Source organism: Pipistrellus kuhlii, unplaced genomic scaffold, assembly GCF_014108245.1.
Source record: "Pipistrellus kuhlii isolate mPipKuh1 unplaced genomic scaffold, mPipKuh1.p scaffold_m20_p_14, whole genome shotgun sequence".
NCBI lineage: Eukaryota > Metazoa > Chordata > Mammalia > Chiroptera > Vespertilionidae > Pipistrellus > Pipistrellus kuhlii.
In genome coordinates, this window is record NW_023425449.1 from 8,527,685 (window position 1) to 8,542,494 (window position 14,810).

General features: G+C 43.0%; 1 protein-coding gene across 1 annotated transcript; it reads right to left on the reverse strand.

The window, feature by feature from the left end:
• Positions 1-206: 206 nt before the first annotated feature.
• RIDA (reactive intermediate imine deaminase A homolog) lies at positions 207-14,803 on the reverse strand. The gene is made up of 6 exons (XM_036436601.2): positions 14,642-14,803; positions 5,825-5,930; positions 3,569-3,623; positions 3,282-3,350; positions 2,161-2,216; positions 207-666 (listed from the first exon to the last, which is right to left on the reverse strand). Exons 1-6 carry the CDS (start codon positions 14,704-14,706, stop codon positions 616-618), a joined length of 402 nt encoding a protein of 133 aa, XP_036292494.1. The 5' UTR covers positions 14,707-14,803; the 3' UTR covers positions 207-615.
• Positions 14,804-14,810: the final 7 nt, after the last annotated feature.

Genomic DNA, 14,810 nt, shown 5'->3' on the forward strand with positions numbered 1-14,810 from the left:
GTGTCTGCAAGCAAGGCACATGTCCTTGACTGGAATCGAACCTGGGACCCTTCAGTCCAGAGGCCTATGCTCTATCCACTGAGCCAAACCGGTTTCGGCAACAGTTGGCATTTTAACATCATGGTCCCATATCGTTAATCAGGTAATGTGCTCTAATGTACAAATTAAACTGTTAAAAAAAAATAAGTGAACAGGATCACACCATGGAAAATCTGCATGTCTACTTTATTTCCATTAGAAAAATATCTGCTATTTAGAATTTTGGTCCACTTTCTTCTCCTTTACGCCTACCATTCAAACTTAAATTTTTAATTTTACTCAAGTAAGAGCAGAATCAGATAGCTGACATGAGAATTAAACATTTCACGTTAAATTTAAAAGATTTCACTGAATTAGCAAATACTCTTTGTTTCTCACGAGTGTGCATCAATGAAATTTATATCACTAACTGGATTCATCACCTCATTCTCAATTCACGTTCAATTGCCCTCATTATATGGTATTTCAGATATTTCAGTCAGCCTTAGACTTTCCAACATCGGCTGTAAAAATTAAGGCGTTAATTCACAAACACGATTAACGTTCCAGACGTGGTAACCCCGGGCCCACTCAGAGTCATGCGAGAGGGCCTTGGACGGCCACGGCTTCGATCTCCACACGGCCTCCCTGTGAGGAAGAGGAGGGAGCAACGTGAAGGTCACTGTTTACAAGCCAGGAGAGCCCCAGAACGCCTCCTAAAAACATCCAGCAACACAGCCTTCTTCACATTAAACTTTTCTGACAAAACCGGTGTGGCTCAGTGGATAGAGCGTCGGCCTGTGGACTGAAGGGTCCCAGGTTCAATTCCGGTCAAGGGCATGTACCTTGGTTGCAGGCACATCCCCAGCGGGGGCTGTGCAAGAGGGAGCTGATAGATGATTCTCTCTCATCGATGTTTCTAACTCTCTATCCCTCTCTGTAAAAAATCAATAAAATATATTTAAAAAAAAAACCCACAAAACATTAAACTTTTTGTTGTTGTTGTTAAATATGGTTTTATTGATCTTTAGGGAGAGAGGAAGGGAGAGAGATAGAAACATCGATGAGAGAGAAGCACCGTCCCTTGGCTGCCTCCCACGTGCACCCCTACTGGGGATGGCGCCTGCAAACCGCTGACCGAGAATCGAACCGGTGACCTTTTGGTTCGTAGGTCAACACTCAACCGCTGAGCCGCCCCAGCCGGGCTGACATTAAACTTTTCCAGGAAGGCAAGGAGAGGGAAACGTTCCCTGTGACCCTCTGCTAGGCTGGGCTGCCGTGCCGGTCATGTTGGTGTGCGTTAGCTCGTGTGGCTGGCACAGCAGCTGTCAGACTGGGCGCTCTCCTCCATTCAGAGGCTGACGCCCTGATGGCTGAGAGAGGTTGTTCAGCCGGTCCCAGGACACATGGCTAAGTGGTCCAGGTTCAAACCATGTCTGTGACTCCGCGTTCAGAGCGCCTGCTGCTATACCCATTACCTTAACGAGCCTGGCAGCCTGATCGTTGCAAGTAACAACCCATTAAAGTAAAACAGGCCCTCACAAACCTGGCTCCACGTGTATAGTCTAGTCTAGTCTCTAAGTAACATGAAACGCTACCGCCGCCGTTTTACTTTTTCTCACAATGTAAGTGCTCTGATTGTGTCGTGTTCATGTGTGGCCTTAATTTTTAACCTCCTGACTTTTTAAGACTAATTTTTTTATTTATTTTTTATATATTTTATTGATATTTTACAGAGAGGAAGAGTGAGGGATAGAGAGTTAGAAATATCGATGAGAGAGAATCATCGATCAGCTGCCTCTTGCACACCCCCTACTGGGGATGAGCCCGCAACCAAGGTACATGCCCTTGACCGGAATCGAACCCGGGACCCTTCAGTCCGCAGGCTGACGCTCTATCCACTGAGCCAAACCGGTTTTGGCTAAGACTAATTTTTTAATTTTCTTAAATCTCTTAATCGCCCCACCCCCTAAGCATGCAATATTGAGTGTTTCCTTTCAGACCGAAAGTCCCTGGAAAGCTGGACCTGCTGCTGCTTTTAAAAGAAGTTTCCTGCTACCACAGTGCTTAGCTTGCTCTCTCCAGAAAGCGATGTAGAAATGTAAAATCATGTACGTTAGACATCTTAAAAAGCGTACTTACTCTGGGCAAAGCTGCAACCTGGTAAGCAGCTCTCGCGGGAAAATTGCTCTTGAAATCTAAATTGAACAGAATTCCATTTTAGCTTCCAGCTACTGTACTGGTACCCAGCACCGTGTGATCTAAACTCCGCAGAGTGCTTCACGGGTTTCTTGGTTCTTAGGTTTGTGCAACGCTAGACAGAGAAGCTCACACTCATGCTTGTTTGGAAAAATATTTTGCCACGTGAGTCCTATGTTATATTTTAATACTTTTAAAAATGCCTTTGCTTTTGGGAGGAAAAGTGAAAATATGTGCTCTGATACTTTGATCTTATTTAAGGTGACCAGATGTCCCGATTTTTAACAATTTTTCCTGTGGCTTTTTTTAAAAAAGTCACAATTTTTTTTAAAGATTCGGGACTTTTTTAAAACGCCACAGGAAAAATGGTTAAAAATTGGGACTGTCCTGCCAAAAGCGGGACGTCTGGTCACCTTACTCTAGTCATTTATTCAGGACAGAGTACGCAATGATGCTTTTTCCAAGTTACACCTTAGTCTCATCTCACCTGTTGGTAGGGACACCCATTTTCTCCACTAAGACAACAATGTTAATGGATAGGTAACGTTTACTAAGTGCTTACAACACACTGGCATCTGTTCTAATGTGGAGAACAGATTACAACATGTCATACAATGTTTACATGTTGTATTATTGTAATTCACTTAAGCATTCCAACAACCCCACTAGGTTTAATCCCTATTTTATATATGAGGAAACCAAAGCGGAGGAATGTTAACTAATCAGCTGATGATTCTGAGAGCCAAAAAAAGAGATGGTGGCCAGATCTTATCACAGCAATCATAAATACAATCTTTGGTAAAAAGCCTGAGAAGGGTGTAACAAAATTAAGCTTTAGGAAAATGTATTCTAGGGAATAGAATATAAATGTCTTGGATTTTTTTCATGGAGGCACACTATATGTGTCCAATCAGACTATCTGTTCTTTTAGGACAAGCTGTATGACCATTTTTTTTTTTTTTTAGCTTCTCCTCTCACTCTTAATTCATAATGCACACTCATAAAAGCTAATGCATTCATTTCTATTTAAAATGGAAAATGGGCAATAAAGCCGAATCACTTACACTGTTTGTAGATGTCGTTGACAGTACTGAAGTCATTTATGTCAGCCAGCAGCACAGTTGTTTTGACCACTAGAAGATACATATATTGTCATTAGGTTAGCTTTTTGGTCTAATTACTTAAAAAACAGTGTGTAGTTCTATGACTGTCTTGATTAAAATGGGACTGAAATTAACACTATTTTAATAAGCAACAAGGATATGGCGTGACCTATTACTGGATGCCACGTGTTCTCCAAAACCAGCAAAGAAACACCAAACGGAAACGGGAGTAAGACCACGTTGCTCACCGTTACTGAAGTCGCAGCCTGCCGCTTTCAGGATCTCGCCCATGTTGTTAAGAGCCTGTGAACCGAGGCGAGAAGGCCGAAGGCATGGATGTTACATTAAAGCTGAAATTCCGTCCAGTCAATCAGCTCTCGCTAAGACTTCCTTAAACAGCTTGCGTTGCAGAAAAATGCCCCCCCTTTTAGGAAATTATATACTCTTTCTAGGCCACCTCTAAATAAATCACACTGGATCCATACAACTAAATTAATATGAAAAGGTCAACATGAAGAGTTACATGATGAAATGAAACCAAGATGCAGAATAGCATGCACACTAAGTTACTGTGTGTGTGTGTGTGTGTCTATATGTACATTTATGATGGGGTAGGCAATGACTGTCTGTGGAAGGACATACTAATATAAAGAACAGTAATGGCCGAAACCGGTTTGGCTCAATGGATAGAGTGTCAGCTTGCGGACTGAAAGGTCCCAGGTTCGGTTGTGCCTTGGTTGCGGGCACATCCCCAGTAGAGGGTGTGGAAGAGGCAACTGATCGATGATTCTATTTCATTGATGTTTCTATCTATCCCTCTCTCTTCCTCTCTGTAAAAAATCAATAAAATATATATTAGAAAAAAAAAAAAGAGAGAACAGTAATGAAGGAAACTGGGGAGAGGGGGGAATAAGGGTGGGGTACATCTTTTCACTGCATGTGCTTTATATAGCTTTTGAATTTTTTGTCTTATCTATGTATTACCTATTTAGATTATTTTTTAAAGAACAAAAAAAAATCATCAAATATTATGAAGTGACTGTAGAGAGGAAGAATGAATTGACAAAACAATAAGTTTTTTTTAATAATGATGTTAACCAGAGTGCCAAACATATATCATTACTAATACTCGTTGATTTTTTTGAGATAAAGGAAAAGAACTCTTCAAAATAAAATATTACTTAAAAAACATGTTTTAATGCCTGTTAGCTCATACTCATGGTATCAAAGTGACAGAGCATAGGAACCCCAGAAATTACTTGTTTTAGCTTACTGAGCTTCTCACATTCTAGCACTGAGGGAGCGACTTTTTATTCACAAAAGGAGATCATGGCTCATCCCATTTCAGGCAGATCATTCCATTGGAGGAAGGCTGAGAAGTGAGTCACTTACAAGAATTACTTAACTGCCCAGCCAGTGTGGCTCAGTGGTTGAGCATCGACGTATGAACCGAGAGGCTGTGGTTTAATTCCAGGTTGGGACACATGCCTGGGGTTGTGGGCTCGATTCCCAGTGGAAGGCATGCAGGAGGCAGCCGTCAACAATGATTCTCTTTCATCATTGATGTTTCTATTCTCTCTCCCTCTCCTTTCCTTTCTGAAATGGATAAAACTATATTTTTAAAACATTAAAAAGGTAGACCAGTTTAGGAAGCTTTAAAAAAAAAAATCATTTAACTGGGTCCTTATGGATATTACAAATGGCTCAGTGAATGCATTAAATTATAATTTGATTCTACTTATTGGATTAGAATGTATTCCCCAGTATTACTTAGAAAACATACTGCAGGTAATCTTTGATATTTTTCTCTTACTAACAAATGCTGACTTTTACTCTGTGGTGGTGAGGTGGTTTATGTGGGTCAGTGACCCTGATTAAAAAAATTTCCCAATCCTCATGGAAGTGGCAAGGTGCTATCCGATTTCAACAATTCAGGGGCCCCCACCCCGTTTTATTAAAATATAGTTGACATATAACATTGTATCAGTTGTAGGTGTATAACATGATAATTTAATAGAGGTATTATTGTGAAGTGATTACCATAATAAGTCTAGTTAACGGCCAGTAATTCAGATTTAAAGTCACTTTGGAAGGAATAATCTTTTTGTTTGTATGTTTGTTTTATTGGTTGGTTGTTAAATGATTCATTAAATTTCCAACTTTTGCCTTGACCGGGGTAGCTCAATACGGTAAGGTTGCAGGTTTGATTCCCGGTCAAGTCAGGGCACATACCAGAATCAACGAATAAACGCATAAACAAGTGGAACAGCAAATAGATGTTTCTGCGCGCCCACCCCCCCTTTTTTCTCTTTCTAAAATCAATTTTAAAAAATTAATTCTTCCCCCTAACTTTCTCCTGACATGCAGTTGTCTTAATCAGTAAGTAACTTAAAAAGCATTTATCTGGTCATTTATTTTAAAACCAATCAGCCCACTGGGTTTTTAATACTCCTCACAATTAAAAAGCAAAGGGAAGGAAACGTCAAATGTGGACAATGACCTACTTGTTTAGCTTCTTCTTTCACCCCTCCTGGCACAAGCTGCCCGCTGGCAGGGTCCATGCCCAGCTGTCCCGAGATGTAAAGGGTCCTATCGACTAGCACCGCCTGACTGCAGGGAACAGAGAGAGAGAAAACAGAAACAGAGGATGCACAGCTGCAAGATCTCTTTGCTGGGACACGAGCACAAAATGTAAAGTTAAAGAACTTTATTGAAACGGAAACCTTTTGCTTACTGAAAAATGTCATCAGGAAAACGAAACACAAGTCTCGGTGAGAAGATACTTGTAAAAAATGGGCAAATGAGGTATAAGCAGTTTATGTTCCGTTTTCATTGTTGCTGCATATGGAGATATACCAGTTTTTCATGGATAAGAATTAAGGAAAATTCACCATGCCATCTGTGTTTATGCAGAATCCTGTTTAAATGGGAAAATGTTGCCCTGACTGGTTTGGCTCAGCCTGCGGACAGAAGGGTCCCGGGTTCGATTCCGGTCAAGGACATGCACCTTGGTTGTGGGCACATTCCCAGTAAGAGTTGTGCAGGAGGCAGCTGATCGATGTTTTTCTCACATCGATGTTTCTAACTCTATTCGTCTCCCTTCCTCTCTGTAAAAAAAAAAAATCAATAAAATATATTTTAGGGGGAAAAATGGAAAAATGTTTTTAAAATACAACAAGAAAGAAAAAGAAAGTAGGGCAAAACTCATGTGTCCTCTGATCTTGCCCTGAAGACTGAGTGTGCAGGGTGCAATGATTTTCCTTGCTGCCAAGGTTCTTGCGAACAGAAGCCGGAGCCAGCGAAGCTGAGGAAGCCTCTGTGCCTGCCCAGCCAGGAAGTCTCTGGACAGCGGGCCCCGTTTTTGCTAAGACGGTGTCTTAATTTGTAAAAGGCTAGAACCTTCCCTAAATCTGGACTCACCCCAACACAAAAGCCTCGTTTTATAAAATCTTGTCAGCACGATTAGGGATAATAGGATAGGAGGGGTCTCGGCGAAGCTCGATGACTCTGGATGGTTTGTGACCTGGAGCGGAACAGCAAAGGCCTCTTTCAGGCGACATTCTGCTTCCTGTAGCCTCTCCAGCCAAGGCTTTAAAGGAATTGTTGCCCTAACCGGTGTGGCTCAGTGGATAGAGCGTCGGCCTGCGGACTCAAGGGTCCCAGGTTCGATTCCGATCAAGGGCACATACCTTGGTTGCAGGCACATCCCCAGTGGGGGGGGGAGGGGGGCGTGCAGGAGGCAGCTGATCGATGATTCTCTCTCATCGATGTTTCTAACTCTCTATCCTTCTCCCTTCTTCTCTGTAAAAAAGCAATAAAATAAATAAATATATATATATATATATATATATATATATATATATATATATATATATAATTAATGAAGGAATTGTTATGTGAAAGTAATGCCTTAACCGCATGGAATTCTGACGCTTCCTTGTGAAGCTAGTTTCTCCTCCTCGTCCTTTCAGATCGTGCTGACGCCACCAAGTATTGTTGTGTGAACCCAGCCTGGAACCGGGAAAGACCACAGAGATCAAACTGCGAAGCGAGGATTGTCATTATACCGCCGGAGCGCCTGCTAACACACCCGGTTTGACTGCTTTGGAGAAGGAAGGTGCTCTGAGGTCGCCGTGAGTCACTGCTTTCGCATCAGCATCAAAGACTGAGCCAACGGTCACAAAGAAGCCTGTCCAGTGTCTTCAGAGCCTCACTTTGTTCGGATCGCTGCCTTGTTAAGAGCTTCTCTTAAAAAATGGGAGGCCGAAACCGGCTTGGCTCAGTGGTTAGAGGCCTTTGGACTCAAGGGGCCCAGGTTCGATTCCGGTCAAGGGCATGTACCTTGGTTGCAGGCACATCCCCAGGGGGGATGTGCAAGGCAGCTGATCGATGTTTCTCTCTCATTGATGTTTCTAACTCTATCCCTCTCTCTTCCTCTCTGTAAAAAATCAGTAAAATATATTTTTAAAAATTGGAGAATATAAAGTTATTCTCTGTTGCAGATAAATCCACTGATTCTCCAGAGAACAAGCCCCACTGTGCTGTGGCATTCGGATGCCACTCGCCGCTTACATAAAACTTGGTGGACCGGGGAGTTCTGAACGCCTGTAGCAGTCTCCGGGGTTGTTACAGCCACTGGTGTGTTAAAACCATTCTGTTCACTCCTCAGCTCTTTATTTAAGGAAAACAGCAGCACGCTTCTAACTGGTGTTTATTTTTGTGGAATGGATTTTAATTTTCTTTTACATCTAACATTCCTCCTAGCCTAAGCATCCTTTTTAAATTGAGAGTTTAACGTTTAAAGTAATGTGTTCGTTCATATAGAATTACCTTTGTTATCTTATTCTTAGCTTTTCCATGTCTTATGCCTTGATTCCCCCCTTTTCTGACTTCTGAAGTATTGATTTTTTTCTTCTTCTTATTTCTTAAACTTCTGGTTCGGCAATAACATATTCTTTCTAATTTAGTATTACTCTTGCATTGTTACATGCTTATTTGACTTAAATTCTCAAGTTCATCCAGCTTCCTGCGAGTAGTTCGAGGACTTAAGACTCTCGACTCAGCTCTCCCCTCATGCTATTCTATGACTCTAGTTCTACCGCGTTTCCACTTAACCTCTTCCCGAGCCCCTGGCCCCCAACTCTGTGTCTTTTTAGTTTCTTTACAGTCAGGCTTATTTAGATTTACTCACATAATTCTTTTTTTGCACACACTCCTGATTGAGGTATATTTTTAAAAAGTGTTTCATCCCCCCCCTGCCCCCACCCCCCCACCCCCCAGTAGGGGCTTGTTTAACGAAAAAAGTTTTGATTTTGTCTCGTATTTGCCCTCACCTTTGAATATAATTTAGCTGGGTATAGAATTAGAGGTTCGTTGTTTTTTTTTTGTTTTGTTTTGTTCTCCCACTTTGAAGAGTTCTCCATGGTCCTCTGCCTCCGTCATTGCTGGCGCGGTGTTTGCTGTCACTGACGTCTTGCCTTTCCGGGTCGTCTGTTTCCTCCCTGTCTGATGTGAAGGGTTGCTCTCTGCCTTTGGTGTGTTCTACACACAGTGTAACCCACGGCCCCAGGACACACAGCAGCCACCTTTCTCCCCGCGGCTCTTCCCAGGCTGCCGAGGGGTCTCTTCCCAGCACCTCAAACTTATACACAACTCAGGGCGTCGGCTTCTATTCCTAAGTGGGATTTAGTACCCCAGCTCCTAGGCCCTGTATCTAGGTCTCAAATCCTCATGGACTTTATACTTCAGCTCATTCTTTTGGCTCTGATTCAGTTTCTCCGTTTGTTCCTGGCACATGGGAATCTCCCTTTTCATCTTTTCAGATTCACCATTTACCAGGAGAAAAGCAAAAGGGCCTTGAAAACAAGAGTTCTTTTCTCTTTGAAGAGTTATTTTCTAGTGGAGTCAAAGACTTCCGAGACAAGGAGGTTTCCTGAGTGCTATTGTAAGTGTTAGATGAAGGGTATAATATGCCCACAGCTCGAACTTCTTACTGATGGCTTGTCTGCTTAGTCTGCCCAGGGATTTCTTTTTTCTTTCTTTAAAAAAAAAATACTTTATTGATTTTTTTACAGAGAGGAAGAGAGGGATAGAGAGTTAGAAACATCGATGAGAGAGAGAGACATCGATCAGCTGCCTCCTGCACACCCCCTAACTGGGGATGTGCCTGCAACCCAGGTTCATGCCCTTGACCGGAATCGAACCCGGGACCTTCCAGTCCGCAGGCCGACGCTCTATCCACTGAGCCAAACCGGTTTCGTCGTGCCCGGGGATTTCAAAGGCTCCTTCTTCATACATTCATAGCCCACATGGAGTGGCACTGAGCTCTCGTTTCCTGTTGAACTTGGGGAGTCTGTCAAAGCCTGTGATCAGTCTCAGGCATGTCCAGATCTTATCGGACTAACTGTTCCAGAAGGAGTACGCGATGCTTCCGTAAGCTAATCTTTCTACAGCTAATCTTTCATCTCTGCCGTGATGGAAGGCAGTGGCTCTCCCGGGGCGCCCCTGAGTCCCCAGCAGCCACGTGACCCGGGATCGTACAGTGCACCCTGTTCCCAGGCCGGTGGTTAGACATCCTCTCCGTCATGGTCCTTAAGTTAAAGTTTGAGAAAGTGTTTGAACGTGGTGTGGTAATCTCTCAAGGTTCTGACCTGAGGTGTCCCTGCAATGTGCTGACCGATTAGCTAATTAGTGACAACGCCCCGTCCGTCCGTCCCAACGCCAGGGACTGAAAGTTCAACCTCTGAATTCCACCTGGAGAGGACCCAGAATTTTCAAAAAGCGCACTCCATGCACAAAAACTCCCGTTTCCAAATGGTTGTAAAACGTGTCTTAATTCACTTTATCGGGATATGAATAGTTGAGATGTTTTTCTTCTCCATAAAATATTGAAAATTGGTACCATCTCAGTGGCCTTGTATCATCTTTGGATACAGAAAAGCACAAGAGGCACAATGACCTGAAAAGTCCCCATACAATGAAGCGCTGGCTGGTGGCTCTTCCCTCGTCACACTTGCATGTTCTTAACAGTGATGGCCTTCCTTTTAGCTTTACAGACAGCTGACCCCCGCCTCTGAGTCAACCAGGGATATTACTCTCATGCTTTCTTTCTCGAACAAAGTACATACTGGAAGAAGGTGTACGATCCAGGCTTTAAAACCCCCCTCCCCTTTAAAAAAAAAAAAGTTTTTATTGATTCCAGAGAGAGGAAGAGAGGGATAAAAACAATGATGAGAGGGAGTTATTGATCGACTGCCTTTTGCATGCCCCTACTGGGGATCAAGGAGGAAATCTGGGCATGTGCCCGGACTGGGAATTGAACCGCGACCTCCTGGCTCATGGGTTGACATTCAACCACTGAGTCACATCAGCCGGCTGTCATCTCCTTGTTTTTGTGAAGGGTCACTGCAGTAAATCCACTGGGTGGTTGAGGGAGAAGGATCAGGGCAGAAGAAAAAAGATGACTGATTTTTACTTTCATTTTATACCTCCTTCACTATTCTTAATGTCTTCTCAAGTTACTATAATCCTCTTCATAAAAGAGATGTGATCTGTGTCAAGAGAAAATATATTTTGATGTGCTAAACAAACCTGTGGAGGTGAATTAACAGCGTGACTAACTCAGCCATTGCTGCCAGGCACCTCCAGAGTATTAGAGAGAGAGAGAGAGAGAGAGAGAGAGAGAGAGAGAGAGGGCGAGCGCGCGCGCGCGCGAGTGGGCCCTAGCCTTTTGGGCTCAGTGGATAGAGCATTGGCCTGCAGAATAAAGGGTCCCAGGTTCGATTCCGGCCAAGGGCACATGCCTGGATTTGATCCTCTCCAGTAGGGGACGTGCAGGAGGCAGCCAATCAATGATTCTCTCTCAACATTGATGTTTCTATCTCTCTCTCCCTTCCTCTCTGAAATCAATTAAAAAAATTAAAAAGAAAAACAAAAAGGGGAGAGAGATCTGATCAGGTTACTTCCTCTTCAAAAACATGTGATGGCTCCTCACTGCATACCAAATGAAGTTTATACTCTTTAGTTTATCATTGGAAAACCATCACAATCCAGACGTGGCTAAAAGCTAATTTTTAGCAAGAAGCAAAGCAAAAATTCAAAGTCTAACTCCTAACCAGTGTTTCCTGAAGTTCAAGTGAAAGTCATACATAAACACTGAGTCGCAGCAAGGAAATTGCTTTTTGATTCTCTTTTTTTATCTGAAAAATGAGGCTGTGAAGTAATTGTGCACACAAAGCACTTAGAATAGTGCCCAGTGCTGAGTAAGCATCAGTAAGTGTTAGCAATTAGGACGTCAGTACTCTGATTACATGGAGAAACAACACTTTCAGAAACAACACTTAAAGAAATAGCACCTTTGCCCTCGCTGGTTTGGCTCAGTGGATAGAGCATTGGACTAAGGACTGAAGGGTCCCAGGTTCGATTTCTATAAGGGGCATGTATCGATACCTTGGTTGCAGGCACATCCCCAGTAGGGGTGTGCAGGAGGCAGCTGATCGATGTTTCTGACTCTATCCCTCTCCCTTCCTCTCTGTGAAAAATCAACAAAATATATTAAAAAAAGAAAAGAAAAAAAAAGAAACATCACTTTTACCAAAGACAGCTGGCTTTAGGTTCCGAGCCAACTGCAGGGTCCAGCTGGAATTTAATAACATGGTTGACTTACTCAAGTTTATTTTTTACTGTTACCTTCTATTGGCTTGTTTCCTACTTAGAGTTCTGTTGTCAAGTTTCCTTTTTAAATTAAGCCATCTTAAAGAGAAGTGTTAAGTAAATTATAATATAGGTGGTACACAGATTTGGCAAATGAATAATAATTAAAAAAAAAAAGAGTAAAAGTGGCACTTGGATTACTAAAACTACCTCCAAACATCTTTATGCCATATATTCTTCTACCTCTATGCCTCAAGTAATTTCCTTTATCTGGAATGCCTGCCCTCCATTTCCTGTTGACGTCTTTAACCCAGTACACGTGATCCTTGAACAATGTGAGGACAGGGGCACCCACCCCCGCGACAGCGGAAAATCACATACGACTTTTGACTTCCCAAAGCGTAACTACTAATAGCCTACTACTGACCCAAAAAGGCCTTACAGATGATTGCCACATATTTTGTATATGAACTATAAACCGTATTCTTACAATACAGCAAGCTAGAGAAAAGAAAATGTTCTTAGGAAAATGCATGTACAGCATTAAAAAAGAAAAGAAAAAAAAAGCTGTGCCTAAGTAGACTCCCACAGGTCTACCCATGTTGTTCAAGGGTAAACTATAATTTAAAAATCAAACTATGCAACGGCATTGTAACGGCAAGCCCAACCTTCAAACCCCAATGCAAAGACTACCTCCCAAGAGGAGCCTTCCTAAATCTTTTTCTTCCTAAAGGTTAGCATCACTTTTTTTTTTTCCTTTTCCTCTTTTGCCACCCCATTCCCCACCTCCCGTACCGCTCACTGCCTTTGCATTTTATTTCTAACCCTCCTGTCACAGTGACTGCTCTGCCATTTTTTCATGACTCTGGTATAGAAAAGGGAGCTGAGGACTGTTCAAAACAAGCTGTCCCTTTCCTTCACAGACTGATCTAAGTTTACAAGCTGTAGATCTTTTAACAGTGAACCGACACTATAAGCTAATTTAAAAAGGAGAAATAGCCCTAGCTGGTTTGACTCAGTGATAGAGCGTTGTCCTGCAGACTCAAGGGTCCCAGGTTTATTCCGGTCAAGGGCATGCACCTTAGTTGTGGGCACATCCCCAGTAGGGGGTGTGCAGGACGCAGCTGATCAATGTTTCTCTCTCATTGATGTTTCTAACTCACTCTCTCCCTTCCTCTCTGAAAAAAAATAAATAAATAAAAAGGAGAAGTAGTTACAGAATATGCTTTAATGAATAATTAAAAATAACAAAAACTGCCGAAACCGGTTTGGCTCAGCGGTAGAGCGTCGGTCTGCGTACTGAAGGGTCCCAGGTTCGATTCCGGACAGGGGCATGTACGTTGGTTGCAGGCACATCCCCGGTAGGGGGTGTGCAGGAGGCAGCTGGTCGGTGTTTCTCTCTCATCGGCGTTTCTAGCTCTCTATCTCTCTCCCTTCCTCTCAAAAAAAAAAAAAAAAAAATCAATAAAATATATGTTAAAAAAATAACAAAAACCATATTAGGAAAATAAAAGACTACAAGAATGCATATAAGATCCAATGGTTTAAAGGTTAGACATTTAAAGAAAATAAAGTCTTTTATAAAAGGAATTGACGTTTCTGTTTAGAAGCACTTATGACAAGTGGAAATAAACATACACAGGACAGACTTTCTAACCAGTATGTATATTTAGAACATATGCGCAACCTTAGACATTACCTTTGTTATGATTTTCATTTGACTTTCCTAGTGGGAAATAAGGATGAGCAAATGAATCCATAAACATCCCAAAGCATTTGTATGGGTACTGTAAAAACCTGTATCTTAGGTAGATGTGCAGGGGTTTGCTAAGCATCTGTGGATAGGATTTACTCCTTCAGTTAAGAGAGGGTTAGCCAAACATTATGCTAAGTCAGCGACTTTCAACCAGTGTGCTCAATAATTTCTAGAACACACAATACCGGACTATTTGGTCAGGGGCAGGGGCACTGACCTCTTTTCCCCTTAGACTGTCAAATAAGAGAAAAGGACAACAGCCAACACCACAATATCTGTCCAGAGTTAATGAATCAAAACGATACCTATTTCCCCCCCCCCTCCTGCCAGATTGGCAAAAGCATATTTTTTTGGCATGCCATAGAATTTTAGGAATGAAATGAAAAAGGTGGGAAAACCCGGTGCTAAGTGAAAGATGTCAGTTGCCGAGGACCCCATATTGTAGGACCCCCACTTCCTACAGGAACTGTCCGGAACAGGCATATCTGGAGAGACCCACAGCGGATCAGTGGTTGCCAGGGGCGGAGGGAAGAGGTGAACTGATATAGGGGTATCTTTTCCAGAGGGTAAAATGGGCTGAGGTTAGTGGCGATGGCTACAAAGGGATGGATTTGGGTGTAAATGTTAGCTCCACAAAGCTGTTTAAAAAAAAAAAAAAAAAAAAAAAAGGAGGAAAAAGTTCAAAAAGCAGACACTTCCAACCGGAGTAACTTTCTGGCTGGCTCCCCCTCCTGTGCTCCTAACTCACTGCGGGTCTCCGGGTGCGTCGCCCCCTTTCCCTGGTTAGGTTTCCTCGCGTGTCCGATGAGATTGCGGAAGAACCCCGAGGTCCTCCCAGCTCTGATCCCGGGGCGGGGGGCTCAGTCCCGTACCCCGGATCCCGGGGTCCAGCCCGCTCCACGCGTTGAGTTACCTGTAGGGACCAATGGCCGCTGGGGCTTTCGTGGTGCTGATCACCCTCCTGATTAAGGACGACATGGCTGACCGCTTCCTCTTCAGGCCCCTCGGAGAGGACAGTCCCGTGCACTCGCACCACCGCTCGCTCGCTCGCGTCTCCCGGCACCGGACGCACCAGCCCCAGG